This window comes from Acipenser ruthenus, unplaced genomic scaffold (genome assembly GCF_902713425.1).
Source record: "Acipenser ruthenus unplaced genomic scaffold, fAciRut3.2 maternal haplotype, whole genome shotgun sequence".
In the NCBI taxonomy this organism is placed as follows: Eukaryota; Metazoa; Chordata; class Actinopteri; order Acipenseriformes; family Acipenseridae; genus Acipenser; species Acipenser ruthenus.
In genome coordinates, this window is record NW_026708896.1 from 2,501 (window position 1) to 15,000 (window position 12,500).

The following is a 12,500-nucleotide window of genomic DNA, read 5'->3' on the forward strand; positions in this document are numbered from 1 at the left end:
CCTCTCCTCTCTCCCCTCTCTTCTCTCTCCTCCTCTCTCCTCTCTCCTCTCTCATCTCTCATCCTCTCTCCTCTCTCCTCTCTCCTCTCTCCTCTCCTCTCCTCTCTCCTCTCTTCTCTCTCCTCTCTCCTCCTCTCTCTCCTCTCTCCTCTCTCCTATCTCCTCTCTCCTCTCCTATAATTACATTGTAACTGCAGTTTGAGATCACTAGACTGTATTTTTATATGACCTAGGTATAATTTCTTTTTGCTCGCTAATCAAAAGGAATTTTTCAAAAAAGGTATTCATTTCACTCTTAATTAAAAACATCTCCTTGGGTCAAGATGGGTTTAAATTAGGTGATGTTGTGTTTCTAGTTAGAAAGAAACCAGACCAAAGGATTTCCTTCAGTGAGAACTTCAAAGCAATGGGGTGCCATTGATAGAATGGGACCAGAGTGTGCTAACTATACTCTCAATGATCTTCAATGGCAATGCAGACAGACAGACAGACAGACAGACACACAGACAGACAAACAGGCAGACAGACAGGGGCTCTGCAATGGCAATGCAATTATGGTTCTGTGTTACACTGAGGGGCAATGGTAGCACAAGTATAGGGCAGTGATCATGTTAATAAAGCTAATAAGAGGGGAGAGAATGGATTTTAAAGATGGTCAGCGGTCCTTTAAAGGGAGGGGTCAGTGATCCTGTTAATAAAGCTAATAAGAGGTGAGAGAATGGATTTTAAAGATGGTCAGCGCTCCTTTAAAGGGAGGGGCCAGTGATCCTGTTAATAAAGCTAATAAGAGGTGAGAGAATGGATTTTAAAGATGATCAGCGCTCCTTTAAAGGGAGGGGTCAGTGATCCTGTTAATAAAGCTAATAAGAGGTGAGAGAATGGATTTTAAAGATGGTCAGCGCTCCTTTAAAGGGAGGGGCCAGTGATCCTGTTAATAAAGCTAATAAGAGGTGAGAGAATGGATTTTAAAGATGATCAGCGCTCCTTTAAAGGGAGGGGTCAGTGATCCTGTTAATAAAGCTAATAAGAGGTGAGAGAATGGATTTTAAAGATGGTCAGCGCTCCTTTAAAGGGAGGGGCCAGTGATCCTGTTAATAAAGCTAATAAGAGGTGAGAGAATGGATTTTAAAGATGGTCAGTGCTCCTTTAAAGGGAGGGGTCAGTGATCCTGTTAATAAAGCTAATAAGAGGTGAGAGAATGGATTTTAAAGATGGTCAGCGCTCCTTTAAAGGGAGGGGTCAGTGATCCTGTTAATAAAGCTAATAAGAGGTGAGAGAATGGATTTTAAAGATGGTCAGCGCTTCTTTAAAGGGAGGGGTCAGTGATCCTGTTAATAAAGCTAATAAGAGGTGAGAGAATGGATTTTAAAGATGGTCAGCGCTCCTTTAAAGGGAGGGGCCAGTGATCCTGTTAATAAAGCTAATAAGAGGTGAGAGAATGGATTTTAAAGATGGTCAGCGCTCCTTTAAAGGGAGGGGCCAGTGATCCTGTTAATAAAGCTAATAAGAGGTGAGAGAATGGATTTTAAAGATGGTCAGCGCTCCTTTAAAGGGAGGGGCCGGTGATCCTGTTAATAAAGCTAATAAGAGGTGAGAGAATGGATTTTAAAGATGGTCAGCGCTCCTTTAAAGGGAGGGGTCAGTGATCCTGTTAATAAAGCTAATAAGAGGTGAGAGAATGGTCTGTTAGAATCGTCAGCAGAATAGAGATGTTCTTTTCAAATAGTTGCAGTCAGTCGCCTGGCGATCGCATTTCAAAGGGAGGAATTCCTCTCTCTCTCTCTCCCCTCTCTCTCTCTCTCTCTCTCTCTCTCTCTCTCTCTCTCAGATGGATTTCTAGAGAGATGCATTGTTTGCTACAGACAAAAAAAACGACTGCTGTCTACCAGAATCCTTTCATTCCTCCTCTCCCTCTCCCTCTCTCTCTTCTCGCTCTCTCGCTCTCTCTCGCTGTCTCTCTCCCTCTCTCTCCCTCCCTCTCTCTCTCTCGCTCTCTCTCTCTCTCCCCAGCCCCCAGGTCCCGTCGCGGCTGGGATCAGACTCCCTTTGATGGTTTAATTCTTTATCATTTTTTAAAATCTCTCGCTCACAATACCGTAACCCAACCGCCATTCAAAAGAAACACACCTGTCAGAGAGCTGAAATGACACTCCCTCCCTTTCAAGGAGCGCTGACCATCTTTAAAATCCATTCTCTCACCTCTTATTAGCTTTATTAACAGGATCACTGGCCCCTCCCTTTAAAGGAGCTATGACCATCTTTAAAATCCATTCTCTCACCTCTTATTAGCTTTATTAACAGGATCACTGGCCCCTCCCTTTAAAGGAGCGCTGACCATCTTTAAAATCCATTCTCTCACCTCTTATTAGCTTTATTAACAGGATCACTGACCCCTCCCTTTAAAGGAGCGCTGACCATCTTTAAAATCCATTCTCTCACCTCTTATTAGCTTTATTAACAGGATCACTGACCCCTCCCTTTAAAGGAGCGCTGATCATCTTTAAAATCCATTCTCTCACCTCTTATTAGCTTTATTAACAGGATCACTGGCCCCTCCCTTTAAAGGAGCGCTGACCATCTTTAAAATCCATTCTCTCACCTCTTATTAGCTTTATTAACAGGATAACTGACCCCTCCCTTTAAAGGAGCGCTGACCATCTTTAAAATCCATTCTCTCACCTCTTATTAGCTTTATTAACAGGATCACTGACCCCTCCCTTTAAAGGAGCGCTGATCATCTTTAAAATCCATTCTCTCACCTCTTATTAGCTTTATTAACAGGATCGCTGGCCCCTCCCTTTAAAGGAGCGCTGACCATCTTTAAAATCCATTCTCTCACCTCTCATTAGCTTTATTAACAGGATCGCTGGCCCCTCCCTTTAAAGGAGCGCTGACCATCTTTAAAATCCATTCTCTCACCTCTTATTAGCTTTATTAACAGGATCACTGGCCCCTCCCTTTAAAGGAGCGCTGACCATCTTTAAAATCCATTCTCTCACCTCTTATTAACTTTGTTTCGCACTCCGTAAGGATCCGCACTGCCATCTACTGGAATCACTTGAGAACTGCATCCTGTTTATCTTAAACCAAATACAAGATCAACTGAATATGTGGAGAGAGAGAGAGAGAGAAAGAGAGAGAGAGAGAGAGAGAGAGAGAGAGAGAGAGAGAGAGAGATTGATTCCCTTATTATTAGTAATAAGTATTTTGCAATTTTTTCCCTAAGGTTAGTGTTAATTTACCATAGTTTAACTGGCTTTTTAATACGCTTTACCAGACCTCCCTGTGCTTTACAATGCTTCCCTATGCTTTACCACACCTCTCTGTGCTTTACAATGCTTCCCTATGCTTTACCAGACCTTTCTGTGCTTTACAATGCTTCCCTATGCTTTACCAGACCTCTCTGTGCTTTACAATGCTTCCCTATGCTTTACCAGACCTCTCTGTGCTTTACAATGCTTCCCTATGCTTTACCAGACCTCTCTGTGCTTTACAATGCTTCCCAATGCTTTACCACACCTCTCTGTGCTTTACAATGCTTCCCTATGCTTTACCAGACCTCTCTGTGCTTTACAATGCTTCCCTATGCTTTACCAGACCTCTCTGTGCTTTACAATGCTTCCCAATGCTTTACCAGACCTCTCTGTGCTTTACAATGCTTCCCTATGCTTTACCAGACCTCTCTGTGCTTTACAATGCTTCCCTATGCTTTACCAGACCTCTCTGTGCTTTACAATGCTTCCCTATGCTTTACCAGACCTCTCTGTGCTTTACAATGCTTCCCAATGCTTTACCAGACCTCTCTGTGCTTTACAATGCTTCCCTATGCTTTACCAGACCTCTCTGTGCTTTACAATGCTTCCCTATGCTTTACCAGACCTCTCTGTGCTTTACAATGCTTCCCTATGCGTTACCAGACCTCACTGTGCTTTACAATGCTTCCCTATGCTTTACCAGACCTCTCTGTGCTTTACAATGCTTCCCTATGCTTTACCAGACCTCTCTGTGCTTTACAATGCTTCCCTATGCTTTACCAGGCTTTATTACACTGTGCTGTGCTTTCAGTGTAGGACTCTCTACTCTTTCTCCAGTCTTAAGTCCTCAGCCCAGCACCTGTTGTTCTCGTCTCAGTTTTCATGTGATCTTGTGAAACTCTGCGCTGCATGCCAGAGCTAATAAACATCCGTCCCCTCCCCTCTCCTCCCCCTTCACCCCCTCCCTCCTTCCTTAAACCCTTTCCTCCCCTCTCTCCCCACATCTCCCTCCCTAACACAGTAGAATCACAGCAAAGTGTAAAAAAGCACAGAGAGGTCTGGTAAAGCATAGGGAAGCATTGTAAAGCACAGAGAGGTCTGGTAAAGCATAGGGAAGCATTGTAAAGCACAGAGAGGTGTGGTAAAGCATAGGGAAGCATTGTAAAGCATAGAGAGGTCTGGTAAAGCATAGGGAAGCATTGTAAAGCACAGAGAGTTCTGGTAAAGCATAGGGAAGCATTGTAAAGCACAGAGAGGTCTGGTAAAGCATAGGGAAGCATTGTAAAGCACAGAGAGGTCTGGTAAAGCATAGGGAAGCATTGTAAAGCACAGAGAGGTCTGGTAAAGCACAGGGAAGCATTGTAAAGCACAGAGAGGTATGGTAAAGCATAGGGAAGCATTGTAAAGCACAGAGAGGTCTGGTAAAGCATAGGGAAGCATTGTAAAGCACAGAGAGGTCTGGTAAAGCATAGGGAAGCATTGTAAAGCACAGAGAGGTCTGGTAAAGCACAGGGAAGCATTGTAAAGCACAGAGAGGTCTTGTAAAGCATAGGGATGCATTGTAAAGCACAGAGAGGTCTGGTAAAGCATAGGGAAGCATTGTAAAGCACAGAGAGGTCTGGTAAAGCATAGGGAAGCATTGTAAAGCACAGAGAGGACGGACAGCAGAGAGAGAGGGTAGAGAGAGAGGAGAGACTTGAGAGAGGAGGGAGGAGAGTGAGGAGAGAGGAGAGAGAGGACAGAGTTGAGAGAGGAGACAGAGAGAGTGAGGAGAGTGAGAGGTGGTAAATAAAGACACTAACATCTCTGATCAATAAATTATTATTTTAATAATCCCCTTTCCTCTAATGAGACACAATATTCAGCGATCAATATATTCTCTGGAATTCCGGTAGAATGAGACTCTCGTATTCTAAAGACCCAAAGAGAAGGAAATATCAACAATCCACATTGAAAAAGAAAACCCATCAATTCAGTATATGAGATAATAACAGAAATATCATCACAAACACAGTCAGAGATTCAAATAGAAATCTGGGCGGTTGCCGTGGCAGCAAAAGTTTATAAGCACCTCCACTGTTTGTTTTCAAACACGCTTTCCCTTGACAAACGCGTGTTAAACAGAGCGAAATATTGAGAAGTTGACTTTTATGAGCAAACACTCAAATTATATATATATATATATATAACCTAACCCCAAACCAACCCCAACCCAACTCAACCCCAACCCAACCCAACCCCAACCCCGACCCCGACCCCAACCCAACCCAACCCAACCCAACCCAACCCCAACCCCAACCCAACCCCAACCCCAACCCCAACCAAACCTCAACCCCAAACCCAACCCAACCCAACCCAACCCAACCCAACCCAACCCAACCCAACCCCAACCCAACCCAACCCAACCCAACCCCAACCCAACCCCGACCCCGACCCCAACCCCAACCCCAAACCAACCCCAACCCCGACCCCGACCCCGACCCCAACCCAACCCAACCCTGACTCCCGACCCCAACTCCAAGCCCAACTCCAACCCCAACCCAACCCAACCCAACCCCAACCCCAACCCCAACTCCAACCCCAACCCCAACTCCAACCCCAACCCCAACCCCAACCCCAACCCAACCCAACCAAACCTCAACCCCAACCCCAACCCAACATAACATCAACCCCAACCCCAAACCCAACCCCAACCCCAACCCAACCCAACCCCAACCCCAACCACAACCCCAACCCCAACCCCAACCCCAACCCCAGCCCCAAACCGCACACATTGGGGTTGTGGTTGGGTTGGGGTTATGTTTAGGGTTATATCATGCAAAGAGATTTACACATGAAATACATTGTAACTCTGCGTAATAACATTGTAATGATGTGTAAGTGCACATGCATTCACGAAGCAGCTACCAGTACACACACACAGCAACGAGACACAATAAAACGAGCTACAATTAATATCTAGGTTTTCTTCAAAAACCTCTTATGAAGTAAACTTTATAGCAAGACTAGACCTATCTCACTATCTATCTATCTATCTATCCATCCATCCATCTATCTATCTATCTATCTATCTATCTATCTATCTATCTATCCCACTTCAAAAACCAGCATATTGTTATAATTCCATCAAGGGGTTCTGGTGACACTACAAACCACAAGAGCGATGCAATTATACCCAGAATGCCTTTCAGCCCTCGCTGTTGTTTGATTTTGTAATATATGGATCCCACGATAGTGAAAGTAATTTTTGTTATTGATGCATTTTCATTCCAGTGATTGATCTACGAGAGTGTGTCAATACAGAGATCAATAAAATATAACACAGAGATCCACAGGGCTGGGAATCAGACTCCTATCGCACAGCAGTGTGATCCAGTCCAGGTTTTACTGCTACCAGCTTGATCAGCCCCCCAGTGTGTCTAGCTAACAAGCTCAGGGTGTGTCTGATTATTAAACTCCCAGTGAAACCAGGACTGGATCACACTGCTGTGCAGCGGGAGTCTGATTCCCAGCCCTGTGGTTCTCTATTAAGACTTGATATTTTGAAGATGCTGAAGACTGATTAATTATTGGAGATCCTAGTCCAAAACTGGTTTTCTATTGAAGCATCCCAGTACAAACTGGGAATTGGCTGAGCACCCCAGTCCAAAGTGGGAATTTGCGAAGAGTACAAACTGCTATTTATTGAAGATCCCAGTACAAACTGGTATTGAGTATCCCAGTACAAACTGATTTTCTATTGAAGTTCCCAGTCCATTATTTATCTTGTCTCCCAGTACAAACTGGTATTTATTGTGCACCCCAGTTCATTATTCATTGACGATCCCAGTACAAACTGGTATTTATTGTGCACCCAGTTCATTATTCATTGAGGATCCCAGTACAAACTGGTATTTATTGAAGGAGGAACCAATTTCAAATGCCGGGTATTTTTCAGTCCCAAAGCAGGGTGGTTGTATTTCGAATCTCCTTGAAACCGGGGGTATCTATCCACACTTTCTTAATTGGTTAATTAGGCTAAACTTGAGTGACCAGCGGTTGCCTCAGAAAATAATTCCTCTGGGGCTCTCCTGCAGAGAATCCGTCGAGCAGCTCTCCGTGCAGCGGGATGCAGAAACCCTTCCCCTTTTCTGTCGCCTCCCCTTCCCGCTCCCCCCCCTCCCCTCCCTCCCCCCCCCTCCCCCTCCTCCCACAGCGACGTGCTCACATGGTGATACTCCTGCTGGTCTTCACACTCCGTCTCCCTGTGGTAGAAATAACTGAAATTGGACACGATCACTGGGACAGGCAGTGAGATGGTCAGCACCCCGGCGATGGCGCACAAGGACCCCACCACCTTCCCCCCGACGGTCGTTGGCGACATGTCTCCGTAGCCGACGGTCGTCATGGTGACCACCGCCCACCAGAAGGCTTCGGGGATGCTGGTGAACGCAGTGTCGCTGTGGTCGGCTTCGGCAAAGTAGACCGCGCTGGAAAAGAGGATGACTCCGATGAAGAGGAAGAAGATGAGCAGGCCCAGCTCCCTCATGCTGGCTTTCAGAGTCTGCCCCAGAATCTGCAGCCCCTTGGAGTGCCGGGAGAGCTTGAAGATCCGGAAGACGCGGACCAAGCGAATGACCCGGATGATGGCCAGGGACATGGCTGGGGTGCCTCCCTTGGCGCGCGCGAGCTCGGTCCCCAGCGTGACGAAGTAAGGGATGATGGCCATGAAGTCGATCATGTTCATGATGTCCCGGAAGAAGGCGGTCTTGCTGGGACACGCCCCGAAACGGACCAGGAGCTCGAAGCTGAACCAGCAGATGCAGATGGTCTCGACCACGAAGAAGGGGTCGTGGAAGATGCTGAGGGGGACGGGAGGGGGGAGCGGCGGGGAGGAGGAGTTTTGGGGGGGGTGGAGGGGGGTGTGGTGGTGGAGGCTCTGGAGGAGAGGGAAGAGGGAAGAGAGAAGAGAGAGGCTTAGGGTTAAGAGATAGGGATTTATATAGATAGATCGATAGATAGATAGACAGATAGATAGATAGATAGATAGATAGATAGATAGATCACAGACAGACAGAAAAACAGACAGAGAGAGACAGACAGAGACAGACAGACAGACAGACAGAGAGAGACAGACAGACACAGAGACAGACAGACAGAGAGTCAGATAGATAGTCAGAGACAGACAGACAGACAGACAGATAGACAGACAGACAGAGAGAGAGACAGACAGACAGAGAGTCAGAGAGACAGACAGAGAGAGACAGACAGAGAGACAGATAGATAGAGTCAGAGACAGACAGACAGAGAGAGACAGACAGACAGAGAGTCAGAGAGACAGACAGAGAGAGACAGACAGAGAGACAGATAGATAGAGTCAGAGACAGACAGACAGACAGACAGACAGATAGACAGACAGACAGAGAGAGAGACAGACAGACAGAGAGTCAGAGAGACAGACAGAGAGAGACAGGCAGAGAGACAGATAGATAGAGTCAGAGACAGACAGACAGACAGACAGACAGAGAGAGACAGACAGACAGAGAGTCAGAGAGACAGACAGAGAGACAGATAGATAGAGTCAGAGACAGACAGAGAGAGACAGACAGAGTCAGAGAGACAGACAGAGAGACAGAAAGATAGAGTCAGAGACAGACAGACAGACAGAAAGACAGACAGACAGACAGACAGACAGACAGGCAGACAGACAGACAGAGACAGACAGACAGACAGACAGACAGACGGCTCAATCATCGAAACGCAACAAATTCAAAAACAGTTTTGAAAAGTGATTGAAATATATCGATCTGAACGTTGCAGCCGGCTGGGCCCCACAATCGCACTTTCACTGCTCCCAAAATTAGACCGGGACGCCCGGAACTAAAAATAACCCTGTCCCGTCCCAGGATCTCCTGCTGAAACCGGAGAGGGAGACATTCAAAGAGTCCTGCCCTCAAACCCTCATTATCAGTGACACCATCTGTGTGGGGCTCCCAACTTTTCCAATTTCTAACAGCAGACAGACAGACAGAGAGACAGACAGACAGACAGACAGACAGGGGCTCTGCAATGGCAATGCAATAATGGTTCTGTGTTACACTGAGGGGCAATGGCAGCACAAGTATAGGGCAGCTGCAATTGGTTTAACTCCCTGTGTTCATTGTCATGACCTCTGTGTGTTTACAACAGCACAGAGGTAGGGGAACCTGATACAGATTAATGAAGACTTGTAGCTATGCCTTTGAACACTGTGCGGAAAAATCAGTGCGATTAACACTGTAGGAAAACATGACCTTCCAAACGCGATTCAGACAGCCCCCCTGAGCTTCAATAGCCATAGTTTTATATATTATACAGCAACACCAAACACGATTCAGACAGCCCCCCTGAGTTTCAATAGCCATAGTTTTATATATTATACAGCAACACCAAACACGATTCAGACAGTCCCCCTGAGTTTCAATAGCCATAGTTTTATATATTATACAGCAACACCAAACACGATTCAGACAGTCCCCCTGAGTTTCAATAGCCATAGTTTTATATATTATACAGCAACACCAAACACGATTCAGACAGTCCCCCTGAGTTTCAATAGCCATAGTTTTATATATTATACAGCAACGCCAAACACGATTCAGACAGTCCCCCTGAGTTTCAATAGCCATAGTTTTATATATTATACAGCAACGCCAAACATGATTCAGACAGTCCCCCTGAGTTTCTGCCATTGAAGATCATTTAGGGTATAGTTAGCTTGTCTGTAAGCAGGATGTAACTACTCAAATGTCTTGTATTATATGTTGCTATGGAAAGAGAATAACAAAACAGACTGTTGACAGCTGTGTGGGTATACGTAGTTAACCCTTTGTATGCCTTGCCCTGCGGCACCTGTGTCTTGAACAAAAATTATTGTATTTCTTGCTCTTATTGTATTACTTGTACTGTAACACTTGAAATGTATTTGCTTACGATTGTAAGTCGCCCTGGATAAGGGCGTCTGCTAAGAAATAAATAATAATAATAATAATAATAATAATAATAATAATGATAATAATAATAATACAGCATCCAGATTTAAGAACACAAGGGGAAATGGAAGAGACTGAGAGAGAAAGTCAAGTTAGCAGAGAAACGTTTTAATGCCTTCGTCATCCAGAACTTCACTGGATCAGAAACTCCAAACCAGAAGAGACTGAGAGAGAAAGTCAAGTTAGCAGAGAAACGTTTTAATGCCTTCGTCATCCAGAACTTCCCTGGATCAGAAACTCCAAACCAGAAGAGACCGAGAGAGAAAGTCAAGTTAGCAGAGAAACGTTTTAATGCCTTCGTCATCCAGAACTTCACTGGATCAGAAACTCCAAACCAGAAGAGACCGAGAGAGAAAGTCAAGTTAGCAGAGAAACGTTTTAATGCCTTCGTCATCCAGAACTTCACTGGATCAGAAACTCCAAACCAGAAGAGACTGAGAGAGAAAGTCAAGTTAGCAGAGAAACATTTTAATGCCTTCGTCATCCAGAACTTCACTGGATCAGAAACTCCAAACCAGAAGAGACTGGGAGAGAAAGTCAAGTTAGCAGAGAAACGTTTTAATGCCTTCGTCATCCAGAACTTCACTGGATCAGAAACTCCAAACCAGAAGAGACTGAGAGAGAAAGTCAAGTTAGCAGAGAAACGTTTTAATGCCTTCGTCATCCAGAATTTCACTGGATCAGAAACTCCAAACCAGAAGAGACAGAGAGAGAAAGTCAAGTTAGCAGAGAAACGTTTTAATGCCTTCGTCATCCAGAACTTCACTGGATCAGAAACTCCAAACCAGAAGAGACTGAGAGAGAAAGTCAAGTTAGCAGAGAAACGTTTTAATGCCTTCGTCATCCAGAACTTCACTGGATCAGAAACTCCAAACCAGAAGAGACTGAGAGAGAAAGTCAAGTTAGCAGAGAAACGTTTTAATGCCTTCGTCATCCAGAACTTCACTGGATCAGAAACTCCAAACCAGAAGAGACTGAGAGAGAAAGTCAAGTTAGCAGAGAAACGTTTTAATGCCTTCGTCATCCAGAACTTCACTGGATCAGAAACTCCAAACCAGAAGAGACTGAGAGAGAAAGTCAAGTTAGCAGAGAAACGTTTTCATGCCTAGTGGGATTTAGATCTGATAACTGGATAGATAAATACACACACACGCACACACACACACACACATGCACGCACCCCGCCTCTCCCTCTCCCTCACCCTCTCTCTCACCAGCAGCTCCCTCTCGTCCTTGATATACAGATAGATAGATAGATAGATAGATAGATAGACAGACAGATAGACAGACAGATAGATAGACAGACAGAAAGACAGACACACAGATAGACAGACAGATAGATAACTACACACACGCACGCACACCCGCCTCTCCCTCTCCCTCTCCCTCTCTCACCAGCAGCTCCCTCTCGTCCTTGAACTCGGGCAGCGTCTCCAGGCAGAAGATGACGATGGAGATGAGGATGACCATGACGGAGATGATGGCGACGACCCGGGCGGCCGAGGAAGAGTCGGGGTACTCGAAGAGGAGCCACAGCTGCTTCTGAAACTCATTCTGAGGCAAGGGCCGCTCTTCCTCCCTGGGGAAACCCTCGTCTTCCTTGAAGCGGGCCATGGCGTCCGACCCCAGCTGGTAGAACCGCAGTTCGTCCATGAAGACGTCCAGAGGGACGTGAGCCGGTCTCCTGAGCCGCCCGCCGGACTGGTAGAAGTACAGGATGGAATCGAAGCAGGGTCGGTTCCGGTCCAGGAAGTATTCGTCGCGGAGGGGGTCGTAGTATCGGACTCGCTTCGCGGGGTCCCCCAGGAGGGTGTCGGGGAACTGAGCCAGGGTGCGGAGCTGGGTTTCAAAGCGGAGCCCGGAAACGTTGATGACGGCTCGCTCGCTCAGCCCCGGGCTGCCCCGCCACAGGGAGGCGCCGGACTTCCGGGGGCTCTGCCGTTTGACGGAGATTTCGTTGTTGTTGTTCTGGGAAGGGGGGGCGTCTTCGGTCGGGTCGGGGTCGGGGTTGGGGTTGGGGTTCAGGTAGTCGCCCCCCAGCACCCCGTTTTCTTGTTCCAGCTCCGTGCCTTTCATGGCTGTCTTTTTTCCCTCTCTCTCTCTATCTCTCCTCTCTCTCCTCTCTCTCTCTCTCTCCCTCCCTCTCTCCCTCCCTCTCTCGCTCTCTCAATCTGCAGTGAAGCGTCTGTCTCTGTCAATATCAAATTGTGGGTCTGTCTGTCTATCTCTGTGTGTC

The 12,500-nt window shown here is 46.3% G+C and overlaps 1 protein-coding gene across 1 annotated transcript in view; it reads right to left on the minus strand.

The window, feature by feature from the left end:
• Positions 1 to 6,014: 6,014 nt before the first annotated feature.
• Positions 6,015 to 12,500, minus strand: part of LOC131736703 (potassium voltage-gated channel subfamily A member 7-like) — a 7,076-nt gene continuing 590 nt past the window's right edge. Inside the window, 3 exon segments of the mRNA XM_059021942.1 lie at positions 6,015 to 7,430; positions 7,432 to 8,172; positions 11,660 to 12,500. The exon segment at positions 11,660 to 12,500 is cut by the window's right edge and continues 590 nt beyond it. Coding sequence (XP_058877925.1) covers positions 7,272 to 7,430; positions 7,432 to 8,172; positions 11,660 to 12,340 — 1,581 coding nt within the window. The 5' untranslated portion in view covers positions 12,341 to 12,500 and the 3' untranslated portion in view covers positions 6,015 to 7,271.